General features: G+C 33.3%; 1 protein-coding gene across 1 annotated transcript in view; it reads left to right on the top strand.

Moving 5' to 3' along the window:
- Positions 1-20892, top strand: part of LOC130898141 (uncharacterized) — a 55944-nt gene extending 35052 nt beyond the window's left edge. The window contains exons 2-6 of the mRNA XM_057807209.1: positions 2958-3155; positions 8193-8402; positions 11303-11480; positions 13570-13746; positions 20682-20892. Of these exons, the coding sequence (XP_057663192.1) occupies positions 2958-3155; positions 8193-8402; positions 11303-11480; positions 13570-13746; positions 20682-20892 (974 nt within the window). The remainder of the gene's footprint in view (positions 1-2957; positions 3156-8192; positions 8403-11302; positions 11481-13569; positions 13747-20681) is intronic.
- Positions 20893-23379: the final 2487 nt, after the last annotated feature.

The following is a 23379-nucleotide window of genomic DNA, read 5'->3' as shown; positions in this document are numbered from 1 at the left end:
TTCAAATTTTTTAGAATAAAAATTGGTCAAACATCTTTTTTATCGTAAACCATTAGCACTAATAAATAAATTGCATCTAGATCTGATAAATTTTATGGTGTTAAGCCTCAGATATTTATAATTTCAATAAAATACGTAATTTCGATGATCTACAAATTAATATTGCCAGTAAATTTGATAATGGATTATGATTTACACAACGGGTTTAGATCAAGAGGCTAAAATACTGCCAAAACTTCAAATTTTTGATATTTTTAATTAAATTATAACAATAATCGGATTTTGAATTTATATACCCAAACTTATATTTGAATAAAAAATAAATTCAATATTATTCAATTGATTTTTATTGATAAATTTGGATGTTATTATTTTTAAGCTTCTTCAGATCGTACTTGTAAGAGAAAGATACAGTCAAATTGAAAAATAACAATCGTTTCTACCCTCTTTAGCGGCATCCTATTGTTAAAATAATTTATAATAGACAATGTTGGGATTCTTTGTATACTATTGAAGCTTTTCAAAAATTACTTTGTTAATTGAGAAAAAAAATTTTTTATAAGTATACTTTAAAATTTAAATTATTCACATTCACATTTTCTTTGGCTCATTACATCTAATAACTAGAGAAACTATTAGATTATCACTTCATGTATAATTTCGTGTCTACAATAGAATTTATTATATAAGTCTCCACTGAATATTGAGATATAAATCACTAACGTTTAAGTCAGATAAGCAAGACCCTTCGAAACTGGAATCGTTAAGATTAATTATTGGTGAATTTGGTACAATTGGTACATTCTTGATATATCAATATTTTTGTAGATCGACAATACAACAAAAATATCTAATACCCACGCATTTTTCAAATTTTATATTTAAAACATATGCATATTCAATGGTGGCACTACTTTGGGTTTATAGAAGTCGAAAGTCAGATCGTCGGTGCTGGAGATTTTCCTGTAGCCTAGTGAACCGGTTCATCAGCCAAATGGCCGGCGATAGAGAATAAATACAGTCTCAACTGTACCCGCTACCCGCCTACCTGAATTCTGGGAAGAACCGTTTGTTTTCCGGGCTGCTCTCCCTTTTTTTTTCGTCTGTGTTTATTTTGTCCTTCATACTATTGCACTGTACATCACTCTAAATCCATCATAACCACAGCCCAAGAGTTCTTTCTATATCACAGCCAAACCAAACAAATATATTCTGCCTTGTGAATAATGTCTTCATATAGATAGATAGATAGGAACCCAAACATTTATAAAATAATTCTTTGACATTGAATATGTGAATATTCACGTCTCACGAGTGACTTATTTAGTAAAACTTTTTTTACTATCCTAAACGAAATCTCCCTCAATTAATTCAAACAATTAAAAAAATCAAAGATAAAAATTGCAAACTAAACTAAAAGATTTGGAAAAGAAATTGAAATGTTAATCCGTCAATTTTAATTGTAATTAAAACAATTGAGATATATATTCTGTTTTTAAATCGTTAGAATTCAATTCATTTCATCCCAGAAAAATCTGAAATATGAACAGTATAAAATTCATGAAAATATTTTGCTGTGTCTATGCTTGCTCAAATACGGAGGTTTCACAAACCATCCACTTTTTTATTTCTCTTTGTACGATAACTCGTGTTATCATCAAGTATCAATCAGCATATTACCACCTCATAATTTTTATTCACCTTATTCGTATTGTCATTGCCGCATAATAGTTGTACTTAACACGTTCACTACCACTATTCCTAAATTTGGCGATGCTACAAACCAACTATTTTTTTCTCGTGTAAAATAAATTTAGATAGAAATATTTTTGGTTTTTTTGGTGTTATTTTATCTTTTTTTTGTGTTATTATGTAAGAACACAAATTTGGTTTAAGATAAAATATTATTAAAATAAATCACATATCACAATAATGTGACTTAATATTTTGAACAAAATGCTACACATTCTAGGATTTTATGCTCAAAATTAAAGACAACGTATGTTTTTTGAATGTATATATTTGTAAAAAAACATAATTTGTAAGAAAAGTACTCAAAAAACTAGAAATATAAGAGAACGATTTTTTTAATAAATCTTATTTTACATTTTTGTGTCATATGCCAAAGACTTTTTTGTTAGCTTCATAATCCAAACCTTTTTCTATTTCCTTCTTTATGTGGAAAGTGATCGGAGCCTGTAGCTATATTTGATTTTTGTTTTGAATCGGTTCATCAGCCAAAATGGCCGAAGATAGAGAATAATACAGTCTCAACTGTACCCGCTACCCGCCTACCTGAATTCTGGGAAGAACCGTTTGTTTTCCGGGCTTCTCTCCCTTTTTTTTGTCTGTGTTTATTTTGTCCTTCATACTATTGCACTGCACATCACTCTAAATCCATCATGTGAGCCTGTAGCTATATTTGATTTTTGTTTTGAGCTTTTTACTTGCAAAAGGACAATTTTTTTTATTGATTTTATTTAGCAACCAAATTCCGTTCCATATGCATTGGTCCACAAGATGAAAGAACATTTTCATGTATCATCTAATACTTTTTCTTGGTGTGCAGTAATTCGATGTCATTTGGTCTGCTCTGTCAACTCCGCACATATACCTGTTATACTCAGCTACCATTTCAGGTTTAAATTTCTGTACTCCCTTTTGTTAAGTTACTTCTGTCATCCTTGACTTATGTTTACTTGAAACATCTTGCTTATCGTGCCTTTTTAAAATTCTTATCTGTCCCTTTTTTCCAGATAATATTATCCTTCCTTAGTTTTTTAGATACTGTTGGAGGATTTCCTTTTCTGTTAACCAATATCAAGAATAGCCGCCACGAATAATATCTATGGCACATATATGTGACTGTATTTTCCGAGAAAAACTATGCGTCACATATATGTGTCAAGTGGCACGTGAATGTGTTAATTTCATTATAGCTCAAATTATTTTTATAGTTGAAGATCTGGTGAAAAAATGGTCTCCTGTGATTTGGTTATCACCAGAAGAAAAATATTTCCCACTCAATGTCGACGATTTTCTTAAATACGTATATGTATCTGATGAAAATGGTGAAACAGTTATGCCTCATCTAAACGGAAAGCTGCCCATGTATATAACGGAACGATTCAATTTGATGACACATGAATCCGTTGGTACGTATTAAATTATTTGATTTTAAAATAATCTAATTCCATTTAAAGATGTAAACAAATATAAAAGTAGTTTGAAATATTTGAGCCTAAGAGTGTTAGAGTACTGGTTCAACTTTCAGAATAGACAATCAAAACCATAGACTGTATGGCGTATGACCCATCAACTCGATGTTTTGACTGTTCTAAAACGTTTTTGTTTGAACTGAAAGTTCTACTTTGCTCTAATGAATCGGTGGTGATATGTCCAGTTATACCAAAAAACAGGCGATCATTTGACTCGAAGTGTTTCGTGCGCGAACAACTTTCTTGGATTTGACTTGTCTTGAAATAACCACAACGTCGATTGTCGTTCAGTTTTGGGTTCATATGCATAGATACTAATTTCGTCACCTTCAAGATCTTAAAGACGTCTTTTGAATTGAATTTTTTCAGTATTTCTTTACACCAATCCACACAAGCTTTTTATGAGCAATTGTCAAATTACGCGGTATCCAAATCTTTTTACGGCAAAATGCTCATGCAATATTGGATGTATGCGAGTAGAACTAATGCCCAGTTATGCCTCAATTCCAAGGTATGTCACATGACGATGTTGAATTTCTTCGATGTTTTCTAATACAACATCCAATTTTAGATGATTATTTAGCACTAGTATGACAACACGTTCTGAATACGTTCACCATTAAAAATGTCAAATTTTATTATGGCGATGTCAAATTTGATATATTTACATCAGTGTTGCCATACCTCAATACTTAAGTAGAATATTGTCTGAGAAACAAATATATTTTCGAATTCTCGCGAAATATAATATTTTATAGATTAATATGTGTTGAAACTTGCCTATTTCGCAAATTCTCCAGTTATGTTATCTTAGCAAACAATATCACAATCAAAGGGATGTGTAGGCATGAGATGTGATTTGATTACATATACATTCTTGAAATAATTTGCATAAGCTAAGAAAATTGGGATCACTTTCATGCGTGATAATTTTGTATTTTTATACTAAAACTTTTAGCAACTTTATGGGTTTATCAAATTAGACGTTTACCCTGTACCAATAAGTAGTTTTCATTATTAAGTTCTAGCAAAAACAAATTTACAGAACCCTTTTTCTATTACTCCCTTTCCAGAGAATAGAAGCTCAGGTAGTATGATGAAAATTCAGAAAATCGCTATCTTTATACATATTTTTTTCATGCAACTTATTTGTTTGTTCATTATTCACTCTCCGAACACACTTTTGTAGATTTGACAGCTTTATTTTTAAACTCTTGTAACCTTACTTCCCCGGCTGGAGACTCTTTCTCAGGAAGTGGCAATCGTCTTCAGTTATAGTCTATAAACAACTGGTACTTAGATGGGGTGAACAATTAATATTAAATTGAATGCCAGCAACTTTTTGACGAACGTTAAAATTGAATCAAAAAAGTGGAAAAGCTGGAAACACTATCTGACTTGAATTAATACAAACCATAAATATCCGGACACGATTCCCCAAATTAATATTCATTGCTGTGACCAATAATTAAAAAAAGCAAGACGACCAAAAGCAGTTATAAATTAGAAACAACTCAGATATCTAAATATTAAAGATAAGACTGGAACTTATCTATGGAAAGCCGGGATAGTTGCAGCCCTCAATTGAGTTCACAATTGTTGGAGTTAAATTTAATGAGATGGTAGTATAGTTTTATGTGGTTAAACTCCAAACGGCAGCAGAAGAACTGCGAAAAAAATTAAAACGGAAATATGGGGAATCCAAAGCAATCGCACTTAAAAAATCGACGGCTTTTGACTGGGTTTAGTATGACAACCTTCTAAATAAATTAAGATCGTACGGTTTGTCGTCCTCACTCAGTAGCTATTCGATCCATCCTGCTCGCAATCGATGGACACAACTCAGAAAGCTTTCAGATCACTGCTGGTGTTCCCCAGGGATGCATCTTGTTACCTACTCTATGTACTCGACAAAACTGCCAACCCGATCTATAGCTTCGCCGATGATAACATATTGGTGACGTTCCATTAAACTCAGCTACTATCCAAATCCGTAGGCGGCAACAAAGCACCATCATAACAACATACCACCACCTCTACAAAGCCCAGATTCGTATATCTTTGGAATATTACTCGCACATTTTGAGCTCGGCTCCTAAGTATACCAAATGCTCCAGTCAATATAGAAAATAGCAGTCCCACATATCAGCGATCCAGATTGATCAGAAAATTGCCCAGCTTAGAGTATAGAAGAAAGATCGCCTACCTGACTCTGTTTCATCTATGCTACCATAGTCAATGCTCTTCTGAGCTGACTAAGCTAGAGCAGTTTTTGCAAGACTTACTCGATAGGCCCATAAATATTGAGCTACCCTGCAGATGCCCAGAACCTCATTATATCGGGATTCAATTCTTTGGAGAAGTGCAAGCTTGTGGAATCAGCTACTAAGGCATGTCTTTTCCATGCACTACAAGCTACAGAAGTTCAAGATCAATCTTCACGGACATTTCGACACGGCTCTTATTATTCGAGTGTAAAAGCGTTACCCTCTTGTCGTTGCTTTTAATATGAAAATATACAAAAAAAATGAATTTATATTTTTCCAAAATATAACCAAACAGGAATCGGTAATACTCTAACTGTTCTGTTCCAAAATAAATATAAAATACGAATTTATACGGAAACTATTATATAAAATTTGTTTCAAACAGAAAAAATTAATGAAGATAACTTCAATTTTGTGAGCACTATATGAAAAGCAACGTTTAAAAGGGATAAGAAAAACTTACAACTGAATATAAAATATAATATAAAAATTAATATAACGATAAATTTTACTCAATTTACTTTGATTTAAACACTTTTAAAGTGTATATAGCCAAAGGACGATTTAGCTACGAAGCTGGAGTTTTATTGAATTCTTCGAATGGAGTGGGAGGTCGATAACAAATCAATTTCTTCAAAAACTCGAATGCTACAATTGAAATAGAGGTGACTACTGAGCTACAATACCTGAATAAAGGAATTTCAAAATATGTGAATAAAAACGTAACAAACCGAATGGCATCTTACACGTTAAAAATTTTGATAAAGGGTTCGACGTAACGTTGACAGCGTGAATGATTCTATATAAAAAAATAATGAGAAATAGATTTTGAATATTCTTTCAAAAATTCAAAAATAGAACTAGGATCAGTAATTGGTATTGATGAAGCTCTATACCACATCCAGAGAAAAGCCCAGATGACGGATTGGCTTGCTAAGAAAAATATTGCTTACTAAAAATCAAAGTCGAATACCTAAATTCAACATTATTTCATAAAGATAAATATATTTATAACAGGTGTCCGGTGGCAGAATTATGATTTGAATTTCGACTGACGGGGAGAGGGTACCGTCATTCGTGCGAGTTATTTAGTTGCGATGTCGCAGTGGATGGGTGAACAACGTGCGTTTGCAACCGAAGCGTATTTCAAAGCCAATTATTCGTGTGCAATTGCTCGTCGAAGATTTTGTTCACGTACAATATTCGACGGTTACTTGATGGCACAAGAGAAGATTTGATTTGATCATGGGTGCGATGGTTCCGAGCAACAAGCAGCAGAAAACAACCCACGACCGGGACCCAGCAGGACGACGAGAACGAATGAAAACATTGAACTCGTAGCGGTAATTTTGCGCTATAATACACGTCAATCCGTTCGCAAGAGAGAGGCTGCCTTGGGGCTTCCAAAAACTATAGTGCAAGAAATATTGAAGAAGGATCTTAAATTTCATCCATTTAAATTTCAAATGATGCAAGCGCTTAAGCCTAAAGATCACAATATGCGTAATAATTTCTGTAAGACAATGTTGGCACAGTGAACACAAACTTTTGGAGTGATGAAGCCTATTTTCATTTAAATGGAAGTATAAACAAGCAAAATTGTCGTTATTGGTTCCCTAAAAGACAAATCTCCTGCTTAAAACATCATCAGCCACTTCACAGTCCCAAAATGACAGTTAGTTGCGTTGTCAAGCAGGGGAATAATTGGACCATATTTTTTCCTAGCAAATTGATAAGTCATTTCGGTGACATCCCTTGATCACTCACGTCCCCGGATGTTAGCTCCATGCAGTTTTTTCTGTGGGGATATCTCAAAAGTAAATTGTACGAAACAAGCCCGGCACTAATCTTTGAACTGAAAGAAAATATCGCTTGCGGCATCACGGCGGGTTGCAAGAAATATCGAAGCCAGGTTCCGAGTATGTGTCTGACGTAACGGCCAACATTTGGACGATGTAATTCTTAAAAAATAAAACCCGCATTTGTCTACTTTATATTAATTAAAACTAGAAATGCAGTTTTTCTGTAGTTTTTTTCTTATATAGATATTAAATCATAATTTTTCCACCACATTAGATAAAATGGCTGTCAATCTATGTTTCCGATTTAAATCGAATAGAAATTATATGGGCTCAAAAAAATGAAGTAGTATGGAACAATGCTGCTTTCAAATCAAATGACGTGGAAAATTTTCTTCATAGTAGTTCATTCAAATGTATCTAACTTGTAACTAAACGTGACATATCAATTTAATATCGTATATTATCTTTCTCAAAATCATATCAGAGAAAATAAGTGAGATAATTAATATAATATTTCTCAAAATTAATTTTTCCTTTATACTTTTTTTGTATGTTTAATAATACATAATAAACTATAATTGGTATTGCCACACGCCTATGATAGTCGATTTTCTTTTCACATAGACCCGTAAAAAAGTCGACTATATATTCTTATAATCTCTTTTAATGAAGGCAATTTTTCAAATGTTTTCTATTTATTCCAACTTTAGATATTGAAAAGTATGTTTGCACAAAATTAAACGTTCTATAGGGTGATAGTTCGTATTTTTACTGGTTGATACACAAATTAACAACATAAGCAGATACCACTTCATAGATATTGATGGATTCATTTAATACAATATATAATTCGAAATGGTTAAAATTTGTTATAAATTAATTGAAAACACTTATTCTAATTTTAGAGTCTCTTTTAAACGATTCAACGTCATTCCTCCATGGAAACTCTAACCTTAATAAAGTCTCCGTTTACGCTGTTGTTCGTCACTGTTCAACGTCACCAAAGAGTGAAAATGAAAATAGGGTGCAGCGAAATTTCGAAAATAATTTTTATTTTCATGTTACTTATTGGATATTTTACCCGTTTAATTTGGGAAAGGATGTTTGTGTGCTTGGTAAGAAATCTTCATTTTATTATTTATTATAGATTTTTCATGAGCATAATAAGTAAAACTTTTGCATGTAAATTATGGTTACCTCTGTCGTTTCAGGCCATTATGTAAATTTCACTATTAAAATATAACAACAGAAGTGATAAAATCAAAACAAGAATATGTTTAGTATACTTGAACTTGCTTATCATTCCCCTGGGTTTTCTCTGATTCTTCTTAGCTCAGAATAAGGAAGTTCAGGTGGAGTCTGAACGTCTGATAATTGTCTCTTATCTGTTATTTTTCGAAATTATCTAGGTGAGCTATTAACATGAACAGCAACGACATGCTCCTTATCTGAGAAATATGCCGATATATTACTAATAGCTGCGTTCCGCGGCTAACCTATAAATCAGAATATTGTAACTTATTATGTATAGACTAACAAGTATGGAACTAAAGAAGCGCGAATACGAGAGAGTTACATCACGGTAAAAAATAGATCGTGTCCAGCAAAGAGTGGATATTCAATCCTTGCGTTTAAAATAGTTGATCCCAACGCAAATAAAAATAAATTAGGAGAATATGTAGTGAACATCGTGACTTTAAAAGAGAGACAGTCGTGTACAAACGAACATGCGATAAAAACGCTAACAAAAAGGTCACGACCGTTTGTGACTATTAGATAAATATGATGAAGACAATGGACTCTCTTGTTATACATAATATACCAACTGCCAAACTGAATTTCTCTCAAACTATAAAGCTATTATAAAGACTATTGGGAAGACTTATAAAGATTATAACCATGGTAAGGAAAATTAATAATAGACAAACGACAGTTTTCTGTGTAATTTCCAGCGTCACCATGAAGATGTAAGAAATTATCATTATAAGTTGGGAAATAAATGTGCAGATGCGTTGGAAGACTCTCACTGAAATTTGAGACATTTTGGATGCTTACTTTTGTAGTTCCAAAGATTTCTCTTAAGATAGAAAAAATAGAGTATCGAGTTGTTATTAATTATTTGTTTTTGAAAAGAAATATTCCTAGGCAAAGCAGAAAGAGCTAGACACTGTGGTGGTCCTGGATAACTGTCCGATTAAGGCTAGCGAGGTAGGAGACACTATCGGCAGGTCAAAAGAACGGATTTACTATAAACTGATATGCATGCGTTAGCTCTCCAAGCGTCGGGTGCCGCGTTTTCTCAATTTTAACCAAAAGTACATTTGAAAGATTTTCCAGGCCTTCATGACGCGGTTTGAGTAAAATTAGTCGGATATTTGCGTGGACTCATAGCTGGAGAAGAAACCTGGATCCATCACTTCATTACTAAAATGACAAAACAGTCAAGACATGGGATTGCAAAGGAGCGGACTTGCACCGAAAAAGAATGCATCGGTCGAAAATATAATGGCTATTTTTTGGCCTTTTTTGTGATAGTCATGGGATTGTGTTCATTTACTACCTTAACAATAACAGGAGGGTATTACGCATTCTTGCTTGGTAAGGTAAAGGATGAAATTGCCAAAAATGATCGCATCAATTTGAGAAAAAAGAGTGCTTTTGCATCGGGACAATGCACCTTCTCACAATTCGATGATCGTTATGGTGAAAATTCACCAATTCCACATCGAATTTGTTGACCACCCATTGTATTCACCGAATATGACCCCTGTGACTTTTTCTTGTTTCTTATGCTCCAAGTGTCACTTGCAAGGAAGATATTTTCATCAGATGAGGTCGCTATTGCTCTCCTGTTTTTTGGATAAAGATGACATCTATTATTTGGAAGGAATAAAAAGACTATGTAAAAAAATGAGAATGATAATGGTGAAAAATGCCTGGTTTCTTTATTTGATCGGCAATTTTCCAAAAACCGTACTAATAACTTTATGAAGAATATTCTGTTTCCTATTTATTCATTCAAAAATGAGTGCAGAAAGATTATAAAGGTACTAGACTACTATTGTTAATTTTAAAAATTTTTGTTGGAGGGTCTCAGTTTTTATGAAAGGTATTTCAAAAGATTTATTCCATTTTGTTTCTTTATAAGACTCACTTCAGTTTGTAAAGAAAGAAATGAAAGATGGATTTATAACAATTGAAACTACTATTTGATTTCAAAATTAATTAAAAAATTAATTGATATGTCCTATTTGCAAGTTAAATCCAAGATTTTCATGCTTCTTGTGTTGGGTGTCAATATTTAGAGATAGCAACCCAACTCAAACTCAACTTAATTTTTTTGTAATCGAAGATTTTTTCAGCCCCATCAATGTCATAGAGATATTTTAAGTACTAAATCTCAATAATTTATATTTGATTATATTTTTCAGCTCTCGCTATTCTATAATTTTTCAATCATTCTCACTCTATGATGAATGTGTAAGTTTTTTCCACTGGAAACGTTACTTTTCTGCCTTTTTTTGAACTTAATTCCACATTTCTACACTGGTTCAGTTTCATTTTGTACATTCTATCTAGATTGTCCAACTAGCTAATCTGTACGACAATACTTAACAAGTTTAGGAGCTTTATCTTTAGTTATCCTTCCTGATTCCTTCTTGGATTCTTTGAAATCTCACATCAGTTCTCCTATAGATATAGATTGGGATCAATTTTTGATATCATTTACTGAATTAGAGTTGGCCATTCAAAAAAATTATGTTTTCAAGGTCGAGTGAAATAAATTTTTTTCACTAGCACTTGGTATGTAATCAGGAATCAAATCTGTTAAAATGAACCGTTCTCTGGTACGTTTACCATCATTTGGAAAAATAAAATAGGAAAATAGGAAGCAATCAAATATAAGGTCTAAGAACAATAAGAATCGTGGGTATGATTTCGTAATCATAAATCTGTTGAACTTTCTTACAACAATGAATTGGAAAGTTATTAATATTGATATGTTTTATTAAAGGTAGAGTTCCCACATTACAGGTATTCAATACATGTTTGGGTAAAGTGAAAACAATAGGAAACCATGTGGGTGACTGGGAACATATGAGTCTTTCATTTGTTGGTAAACCTATACCCGATAAACTATACATTGCAGCACACACATCGGGAGCTTATTACATCTATAATGAAAAATATCGGTAAGTTTTGATCAATTAATTAAAAAAAAACACTATACAAGCCTCCTTAACTACATAGTGAATGACAACGAGATAAAACGTAAGTTCAAATGCTATTTCACTAATAAATTGAGTTATAATCTAACTTATACACATGTTCAATGCAGTCGATAGAGTACTTGATGCAAATAAAAAATTTCGAAGAGCATATAATTAGAAAAAGAAACCAAACGTAAAATATATAGACCAAAACTAAGACCTTGAGAATAAAATGAAAAATTATGAGTACTATTATGAGACCGGAGAAAAAAATGACGTATACAGATGAAAAACAACTGGAGAAATAGGAGATGAGTTGATGGAAGAAAATGTAGTGAAGGTGATTGAAGGAAGCAAAAGTAAGATGGCTGGGGCATATATGAAAAGCTAGGATCAGATTATTGGTAAAGATTGGACGCAAGGTGCTACGCCCTACGGATGAGTGGAAATAGAAAGGACAGATGTAAGAAGATGGATACTGGGCCTTCTTTGAAAAGAACAACTGCGTAAAGCTCGAAAGAGTGGCAAAGTTTTATATAAGGGATGTTGTTACTGTTATCATGAAATTATCGTGTAGATTTGTGTAGATTGGAGCACGAAATTATTGCAACTAATTTCAAGAAAACTATTTTTATTTTCGTCGAATATATTCTGCAGTCATCTAATTTCAATTCGTGAATGGAAGATTTGTTTTGGAATTTTACAAAATCAGGAAATTGGGGCCAGTCTCCATCTGACATCGAGAGGCGCATTGGTTAGGTTAGGTATATGGTTAGGTGTATGCATAATATTATTTTTATATTTTTCCACGTATTTCTCTTTTCCATCGTTCTGTTTTACGTCTATTAATTTAATTACCTTTAAGTCATTCAACAAACATTTCATTTATTCAAAAAATTGTTATAAATGCCATAAAGTTCTTATTGGGGCAAAAATGTACAAAATCACATAAATCATTGATTCTTTGTATAAATTTTGCGTTGCTTCTGGAAGCAAAACCTTAAAATATATGTTAGTATATAGGGCAGCCGCAAGAGAGCGACTGAAGACTTGCGATACATATTTTACCTTCATCTTTTGTAAGATACTTGGGACTATGAGCTCGTCTGTGAGTTTAAGACAAAGTCTACTAGCTTTTTCCTTATCGTGATCATATAAAATATCAATACAACATGTCACCAACAACCAACAACAAAAAAATCATAAGAATAAAAATTCTTCCTTGTAGGTTTCAAAACATGACGCACGTCATATGTATAAACAATTTTGATATTGTCAACTCAAAAAATAGTATTATCTGGTGTGGGATTATTGAATTTGTTAACCAATTTTCTAAAATTAGATTCTTGATCTTTTATTCAGGGAAATGTAATTTGCACACTCTTAATTGTTCAGGTCTGTTTTCAACGTTGACATCGAAGTCAACAACTCCACTCTAGATAGTGATAGAAACAAATGTATCTAAAATTTCCTACGTGGACGTCCTCTTCTTCTGTTTGCGCTTTCTCCCCTTGTTAAGACTCTGCATCAACCTTCTATAAACACTTATAACTGCGAACGTCGGGTCGTATCGGAATGCTTTTATAAGCTCGAATCAATCATTTAGACGAAAGTGAGTCTTCTTGTTTTGTTAATATTCGGTAATAACAAGTACCATTTTAAAAAAACAACAATACTTCTCTTCGGCAAATATATCTTTGAAATTTTCTTTTAGATAACAAGGAAGTGCGATATCACATGCAAAACTAATACGAACATCCGCTAAGTTATTATTTTTCTCCGTATATTTAATTGAACTACACATTTGCTTTGAGATAAGATAATAATCTATTGATTCTATTTAATAGTATTTGCTGATTATCGTATTCACAAAATCAATTAATAAGCTTTTCCTGTAGTTACCCACCTACCAGTCTTCCGTTACTTTCTATTACCCCTATTTATATAGTATATTTCAAAATAAGGAAAATACTTCATTTACGAATATGACAAAATTATACACAGTGCACGTGAAGGGATGAAGGGATGTAAAGAGCTAAAATCGTTTCTAACATTTCTATGTGTTTTTTAGCATTTTTCAGTTGGATGGTACGATAAAAAAAGTAGGACCAAGACCGAAATTTCCTGAAATTATACGTACTCAAGGTGAACATCCCATAGTATTCTCTGCAAATGGTTCACATGGTATGTGGGCAACCCCGGGAATACAAGAGTACATGAAAGTACCAAAAGTTACAGATATAACTGGGTAAATCTGCTTTTATTATTAGAATGAGGCTCAAATTAGAATCATTGGAATATCACTCTCGAGAACCACTCATCTAAGTGGTTCTCGAAGAATTTTAACATAATTCAGAAATGCTCTTTCCGATATCCAGATTTTATGATTACGATATGACAATTTCTCGAGCAGGATCATTCTGAGAACTATTTTTCCTGGAAATGTGCCTTTCAATAAAGTCAAACTCAGTATTATTATATTTTCAATAACGATTAATTGATTATTTAAATTGGAAAATTATTATGCAGTTAACTAAAAATATCTATTGTTGAATAATTATATGTTAATGAAACTTATTCTTATATCTGGAATTTCCAAAGTACAATGAGATTACACAAAAATTTTTGATCCTCAAGGACTGTAATATCAAATTATTCCACAACTGTGATTCTAAATTCATGCGACAAAATTTAGGGTATAAGTTCCGAGACCGTCGCATTTGTGTAATTTAGGCTTGTGCGGGATCACAAAAAAAGTCATAAGTGAGATGATGAGTAATTATTGGCTCAGACTTGGATGGATCAGCTAAACCACTATTGGACGAGAACTAATACTTGGCGAAGCCTAAAGTGGTGCTACCACATTTCTAAATAGTATGCAGGACAAACTCCTAGAGTGAATCAAGATAAAGCACACGCACTTGTGCATTCTGCCTGTCTCACCAATTAGCTGCTCCACTTCAACAAAGATCAAATTCTACTGGTGACTGACCTTTTAACCAAAACCGGTCATCTAAGACGCCATTTCCACGCCGTAGTCCGTGGAAGAAACCTCGGAGCACGTCATCGGCTGGTGCCCAGTACGTTCACTGATGAGGTTCAAATAACGTATGTCGCAATGGTTTCATCACAAAATTCGTTTGAAAACGGGTTGTAATAATACAATATCAAAATGGATTTATAAAAAAATGTTTATTTTATTCATATTAGTCCTTTCTCATCTCAGTTGCAGTAATATGTCTCATATTTTGGGAATACGAAGAAGCATTTAAAATTTGGTTGGATAGATCCCTGATATTTTATAAAGGAGCATTAACTGTGCTATAGTCGAAAGTGGAAAACCAAGAATTTCATCCGCAAGCCAAAGGCGGAGTTGGGGTATGCGTAAGAAAATTAACTCGTGAATACCGTAAGAGATGCTGTCGTCAACTAAGGCGGATACATTTTGGGAATGAGAGAATCATTGTTATGGACGATGAAGAATCCTTCACAAGAAGCTGATTAAGTTCTAGTCTGGTGTGTGATTTATGTGTATATTAATAAATGATTTATTGTACGTCAACACGACGATGTAGACAATATAATGTTTTGGCCATTGTACAACCATTGTACAAAGGTAAACATCCAAATAACATACCTAATTTTCTTCACGGCCCTTCCATTGAAGATCTTTGGGCACTTTCATCTCGCAAGGTGTATGATGAGGGGTGGCAAAGCACGAGTACGGCGTATAAATTTTAAAAAAATACGTGAAATAGATGTTTAAGTCGTCCAAGACGTAATGGGAGATGTATGCAGAAAATTACGCGTAGTTAAGGAGCACGGACTTCTACATTTAGTTTGAGTTATAAACTTTCTTAGTTACTAAGCCATTGATTCTGCCAAATAAGAAACGTTTCATTGAAGATTCTTATTACAAAATTAAATAGATTGAAAATTTTGTGCCAAAAATATTGATACATATGTTACAAATGCGATCCTCGTAGTGAACTCCATGATGTTGCCGAAGGACATTGGTTTTTGTCAGTTTTGAATGGAGCGTGGTGGGGAAGACATATGTGAGCAATAACTTCTCATCTACCGAACCTATAAAGTAAATATAATAATATATAATAATGGAATTTGATAAATTTCGTTCAATCGCAAGTAACTAATCGCCGATAGTGTTTAACATTCCTGTCACATTATAAAGTGAAATTAGCCATTATTACTTCGTTTATTATCAAATATTTTGAATGAAAATTAGTTTTATGAAATGAGAATATTATTTCATATTTCCTAACTTCCATGTTTCATCTAGCATTAATATATTTGCAGAAAATTAGTATATTATATTACTCGGAAAAGGAAGCTTCATTAAAAACTCAGTTTTGTTATGGTCATATCCCCCAAGGGAAAAGGTTCCTTCTGTTTATAGTAATGATTAACGAAGAAAACTACTGAGACGTTATCAATGAGTCAAATAGTGACTCACTTGAACACATACTTTGCGTTGGATCGATATACCAATGTAGAACTATGAAAATGTTTCATACTTAATTTTAGAATCTAATAAATAGAGATAACAGCTATAGTTCTAATAGTCCGGAAGTCAGCAACCGAAATACATGACTAAGTTCCTCTTAAGAGATAATTAGAAGAATGCATCAGAAAGTTGTATGAAAAAGCCTAATGAACATCAGCTGAGGTTCGGTGGGTGGGATGAGATGAGAAAAAAAAGAAATCTAATAATTTCCTCCCTACTAAAAATTTGTGAAACTGTAACTATCTCAATATCTGAAGGAAACAAAATAATCAGCTCACTATACTATAGTGTATTATAGTTGGCGCCTATAAAAATTGATATTTTCAGCTTATATGTAGTGAATAAGTATATAAGTCAGCTGGCTATATCTCGGTGGAAAAACCGTCAGCTGATACTTTGGAAGTTATTACCTACGAGTTAAGCGGAAGCATCTATTGCATCAGCTGATCAGGTTTTCCTCGACTCGCTGCTAGCTGATTTTTTTTATATATATCACAACAGTATATTAACAATCAGCTTAGAAATTTTCAGCTGGGTACTGCTGCTTATCCCACCCACCAAGCCACAGCTGACATTCACTAGGCGCTATTACATAACTCTCTGGTATATAGCACCAATTATCTTTCGAAAGGAAATAATTAACCAAATTTTCACCTGGCTCTCGGACTATAAGGAGAGTTCAGTCTCAATATGATGAACTTATAAATTTTATGTACTTCAATTTGCATTTAACACGAGGTTCACACATTTTTTACCTAAGAAACCTTGAAATAGAATTATTTATAATGTAGATTTTTTGTATTTTTCGTATACAATGTGTGTATTCATGTTCTTTAATACGACGTGTGTAGTGGAGTATTAAATAGACCTGAAAGTAGTTTGTTCAATAATAATTTGTTAAAATAAAAATGTATCCATGATTTCGTAAAAGCTACAAAAACGCAATACCCAAATTGTATTCCCATCAAACTGTTTGAATCCCTGTCGAATACAAAAATTGAATAGTTCATTATCGAAACAGGGTAAACTTTGGGTCACTTTTTTTTATTCCTTGTAACTAAAAACTTCAGTTCAATCAGTCTGATTGAACTAGAAGTCAGTTTCTACATTGAATGATTATTCAACCGAGGAATTTTTTGAGTAGGTTTGAGGAAGGTTTGATGTAATTGGAGGAGTTGCTCCTCTGCCGGGCTGGGGTGTGGTTATTAGTTTGTGATTGTACTGCCATAGGTCGAAAAAATGATAAAATAAACGACCAAACGATGTTTGAAGAAGAAGAAAAAAGAGGAATACTTCAGCCTAAAAAACAAACCGTTGCTTCCAGGTTTAGGGATATAACTATAAGTTTTTTTGCTACTTTTTTTGTTTTTCTTCGTTGTTTTTGTTTGTTTCTTTGTTTTTCAATTTTTCATTTTCTTTGTGCTCATTATTTAATAGGAAAGCGGGTACAACTGCGGCTGCATTATATCAACTATTGAGGAGGTGAGAGAGGGAGAGTTTTATCTAATGGTTATGGGATAATTATCTAGGAAGTTGAGATAATTCTCAGGGAGGTCTTCTTATGCTGTTGCGAGGAGCCGTTTATTGGCTTGGAGTTATGTCAGTCTTAACATGAACAATGTTAATAGGGCTGAATTGAGAATTTTTTAATGAGGTAGGTGGTTTTGGTGCTGTGGAGACTTCCTTTATATTCGATTATGGGACGGATGTAGGTTTTATACGTATGAAGGAAGGTGGGTTCGTCCAAATTTACCTCCGAGTGCCTTGATGCGACAGACTTGCTTCCGTACTATATTTAGACTATTATTCAGATCGGCCGATAAGCTGAGTGTTTGAGTGAATTTGGCTTCCCTGTGGATCTCGAGCCTCTCTACCCAAAGTCTCATATGAAAGTTTTGTGGTTGATGTTGTTTGCGCCGGAAATGCGGATGTTTGATGATGATGGCTTGGGTCTCTTTGGAATTGAGATTCACCCTCTATTATTCAATCGGACCGTTACCGTGGGGTCTCGAGGGGCTTGAGTATTATACGTATAGATGATGTATAGAAGTGGGGATAGAATGTAGTCATGTGGATCGCCAGTGAGGGGGGTGAGAAGTTCAGATAGGCTATGACTTTGACGCTGATGGAGCGGTTGGTGAGGTATGAATATATTAATTTTTTATTGGATATAGCAGTTGGATAGTCAGAAGCGTCCTTATAGTCCGGGATGCCAGATCTGATCGAAAGACTTCTGGAAATTTATGAAGATAGGAGAAGCGCACTTCTTCCGATTTCTTGCTTGGGTTATGATGGTTTGAAGATTGGTGGTCTGAATCCGAATTGAAATTTTGGAATTATATTCTGCTTGGTAAAGAAGTCCCAGATTCTGTCAATGTTTAGACGACATTAGTGGGTGAACAATAGATCACCCCATAGTTAATAATAGGTTTAGGTATTCCAGATACGAAATTAGAGAAATGATGACATAAAATTATCTATCTAATATCACCAGAAACAAAAACAAAAACCTCTCAATGAAACCAAAACATCCATATAAGCTTCAGTATTCATACTCCTTGATATAGTCGCAAGAATAAGAGAACCTGGTGACCTATACAAGAGGCAGTGCATCATCACCTGCACTTATGTTACATGTAGTAACGAACCTTTTCCACCGCTTTACATATATTCCCTCGCCCCTTTGAAGCGAATTCTCTTGGATCTTTTCCACAGTATGTTGTTGTCATTGACAGAATACAATCATCGGACTTGCGCAGTGACGTAAATCGCTCCCGAAAGCCAAGAAAACAATCTATACCGGCAATTTTATCTGTCTCTCAACTGGCAAGGACTATTTTCGTCATATCGTGAGCTATTTGACGGCTGTCTTTGCTAGTGATTCCCTAAAAAATTGAAATGCATTTTTTATACTATTCATGTGCAGTCGTAAATATTTTTGTAATGAAATAGTTGAGCGTCAGACGGTCAATTTTTTCTTTTCTGTTATATCTTTATAATGTAGAAAAAGGAATGGAATACTCTATTGTTAATGTTGTGTTACTTGAGCCGGCCTATATCGCATTCAGTGCATTCTTCATTTGTTCTTCTGAATGAATTTCTATTTTTCTTGCTTTTTTGTTTCTAATAATTCTATAAAAAAAATAATGATTACAAAGGTACTAATGAATTTGATTATTACAAATAAAACATAAAGAATCCAAACGCATTATCTCTCTAACAAGTACACATTGGATAGGTTAGTCTGAGTTACTGTATATACAGACTAGCCGTTGACCATAGGAACGTTTGAATTCAAACAAGTAGGAATATGTAGCAAACAAATATGATCAAAGTTAGATATAACGGGTGTCCGGTGGCAGAATTAGGATTTGAATTTCGATTTTCTCCGTAAAAATTGAGCGGCGCGGCGGGGAGAGGGCAGTGTTGGCATCATAATTCGTATGGGCTATTTAGTCACGATGTCGTAGTGGACGGGTGAACAACGTGCGTTTTCAAAGCCAATTATTAGTGTGCAATTGCTCATCGAAGATTATGTTCTCGTTACAATATTCGACGGTTACATGACGCCCCAAGTGAAGATTTGAATCGATCATGGGTACGAAAGTTTCGAGAAACAGTGTCCAAGGATTTATTATTTTAACTTTAAATTAAGGTGAAGAGATGTTTTTTTTAGATTAGTTCTGCTTCATATTTTAGCATATAATATCTCAATCTCAAATTGGTATAAATTATGTCACGATCCACATTACAATAATCTATTATCGCTTTAAGCAGTTTAAGGTGAATATCATCAGACTTGCACAAAATTTTCTTTGTGCTAGGCATGGACTGCGAAGCGAATAAGCTAAATTATAAGAGCTGGCATGTGATGCCTGTAGAGCGGTAAGTGATATCGGCGGCTCCCTCTTATAGAATACAGATTCATACACAAGATGTGATCTATAGGAATACTTGATCAAGATTAATACGCTAAGTTATATTTTACCACACTTCATGCTTCTCCCTACGGTTGAAGTCTTGGTTCCTTCATTTTATACTTCTATGATCTCAACTTACAAGATCATTATAAAATCGACGTTAAAGTTAATATTTCCAATTAAGCTGATTGCATTTATTTATTATCACAATGAAGTTTTCCTGTACCTAACACCTAAAACTTGCAAGCAGCTCTCTATACATTATCTATATCTTATCTGATGCAATGCAATCCAGTTTTATTTTTTATGGTAAAAGTTTTTTTCGTTGACATTTTATCATATTTTGAGGTACTCGTACTCTCTCACATCAAGCTGGTCTACAATGATAAACTCAACGCAAGAATAAGCCAACTTCTTCTGAACTGAATCTCTTGAGAATCGAATATTTTCATGATTTCAGATTTCAAAAAAATATCTCTACGCCAAAAGTAAGACTTAGCAGCATCGGAAAAGAATATATATATTAATTAAAGATGTTGATGTCGCCCTTAGTTGATTACCAAAGAAATTCATTTGAAAATCGTTCATCAATAGATTGTTGTGAACTGTTATTATTTCTATGATTTTATGTGTTAGTTTTTTTTTATTTAATACCAAGTTAGATTGGAAGCAGCTAACACAACATTTAATATTCTACTTGTATTTATATAACAAATCGAACAAAATTTTTTCTTATAGCTATGGTACACCTTGGTTTACTTGGAATAACCTCCGTATTTTTCATCTGGGATACGAGAATTTACCTTATTGGTTTAACTTTGGAGGAAGGTGGGGTAATCCGAAGAAAAAGTGCCTATTATTTAAGAAATTAGGAATTTGTGAATATTCCGACGGTCCTACTGGTATTCTGAGAAAAAGACAACATTTTTCCTGCATTAATAATATATAAGTTTTATAAATAAAAAAATTATAAATTCAATACATACCTCATTTTTTCCATTATCGTGTATTATAATCATAGACGTAGATATAAATAGCTTCATTGCTATAAAAAATTTTACAATTTCATATACAAGAGAAGTGACAATGAGAAATATAAATAAGTGAATCGAAAAATTAAATATGAATGAAAATTAAAATAATAACAGATAACTACATGACGTGATGTATGTAATGTAACTTTGAATTTAATTAAATCTAAAACTCATTGTTACAATTTGTAGACAATAATTAAATAGAGATAAAAGTAATAAAATAAAATTTCAATATACAGAAAGAAACCACAATAAGTAACAAAATTATAGGTAATAGTAATAGGTAATAATTAGTATATAGCAAAATTAAATATTATTAATAGAATAGATGTTCTTTTACAGAGTAGAAGACACTTTCGAGTAAATATGCCCTCAAATTATTGCGAAATGCGGGAAAAGATGATATCGATTTGATTTCAATTGACAAGTGATTGTGCATTTTTTTGCATTGTAAAATACTCAGCCCTTAACTATTTCTGAACGTGGAGTAGGTAGGTAAACGTCGTACTCCGCGTTCCTAAGTGGATAGCCGTTCAACGATCTTTCTGAAATTGGAGAGGCTTGCTTACGAATTAGGCAAACATATTCAAAGATGAATAAGCAAGAGTCAAGTTTTTGATCTTTTAGAAAAGTCACGTATCCCAGAGGGGAAGGGAATATCGGAGATGCGACTCAATAAGGGCATAATACACTGTTATGGAGGTGGATAAGTTCAAGTTCTTTGGAAACTGATCTCAGCGCAAAACAGATATGATCCTATGAAGTGCCGTGAGATCAGGGTTGCTCCAAGAGAAGCTAAAATCGTCTACAAATAGACATATTTTACCACTGATGTCCAGATAGGCGATGTCGTTTATAAACAGAAGAAACAAAATAGGGCCTATAATTGTGCATTGGGGCACAGTAACTTAACCGTGTTAAGAGATTATTCAGTAAACTAAGGTTTGCTTCCGTAGTCCAAGAAATATGCCATGAAAGCTGGAAGTATGGCTTTCATAATTTTCACAAAGAGCCAATTTAGAAACCAAAGAAAATGGATTGAAATTAATGTTTCACAATACATACCTATTTTTTGTACATTTCAATTATAGCTCCGTATATTTAACCAATAGGCACTATGGTTGATCCTAATAACGCGAATTTAATTCAAATCTAAGAGGGCTATTAGGATCTTCGTTTATATCTATTTTCAATTTCAAGTACTCAGGATCGCTGTCGGAAAACAATATAATTTTTGTTACAACCACAATCATTTTTGGAACAAATATCTTAAGTGAATTTGCCTGTGTAGCTTTTTCTCATACAACTTTCCAATTTGATCTTTTTTTTTCGTATGAATATTCTTAAAATCTCCCGGTATTTATTAATTTAAAAACAACTTCATTTCTGCATAAAATGAGAGACACTTTATCATACTTCATTTTTATTCAGTTCAAATCGTCCTAGAGAACTAGACGGTTCGGAAAGTAGGGAAAGATATACAAAGAAATAAACCACTATTTTGGACCACCAAAACTATAACGTGGATCACCGTGGAACGAGCCCGTTCGTGTTTCACAGATGAATAATAATAATGCAATATGGGGAATGGAAAGGTAAGTGCATTATTCAACTGAACGACTGTTCCAACTTGCCTGTCGACAGAATTTTTGTTTGATCTGAGAGTGGAAGTTGTGATTACAGATGCATTTGGCGTATCAGTTGATTTGATTTGATTCTGATTTGAATAAACAAAACATGAAATTGAAATTTTGCTAATTTTCTGTGAACTTTGTAATGTGTTGTTCTGTTTGAACCAAATATATAACGACTTGGTCTGTCTTTGTAATTAAAAGACAAAATTGTAGTAACGAACGCTATAACAACCCCAGAGAGATAGTCCATAGCGTGAGAGAGGTTAGACAAGGAAATATGTCTTTAAGGTGGTGGAAAAAATGATCTACTTGCGTAAGATGTAGAGGATAACTTTTTTAATAAGATGTCGATAAGCCATTTCAGAGAGTTAATAAGAACACCTAAAAACCTAACACACTCAAAAGCTTTGCTATTGAAACCAACAGGTTATAGATTAACTTATTGAGGAGCTCTAGAAAATTCCCAATACTGGAGTAAATTCTGTTAGAATCAGACCAGGTTCTAATAGTAAGGAAGTTTTTTCTTGTAAGTCAAGTTAAAAAACACAGTCCATGATCGCCAAAACGAGTAATCTACTTCTACAACAACGTATGGATTAGGTTTCTGTCTACAATCCCTGATGTGAATAGTCACTTGGCAGTTCAGCTCTAAAATTGTTTTTTACTAGAGCCATGTCTTTGTCTGTCTCCATATATGAGTGCACTCTTATAGGAAACGTCATTTGTACAGACTTAAACCTGTTTTGTATATGTATCATATAATGGAGG

Source organism: Diorhabda carinulata, chromosome 9 (genome assembly GCF_026250575.1).
Source record: "Diorhabda carinulata isolate Delta chromosome 9, icDioCari1.1, whole genome shotgun sequence".
NCBI classification, from domain to species: Eukaryota; Metazoa; Arthropoda; class Insecta; order Coleoptera; family Chrysomelidae; genus Diorhabda; species Diorhabda carinulata.
The sequence above is the reverse complement of the archived record's forward strand: the minus strand, read 5'-3'. Positions and strand labels throughout refer to the sequence as shown.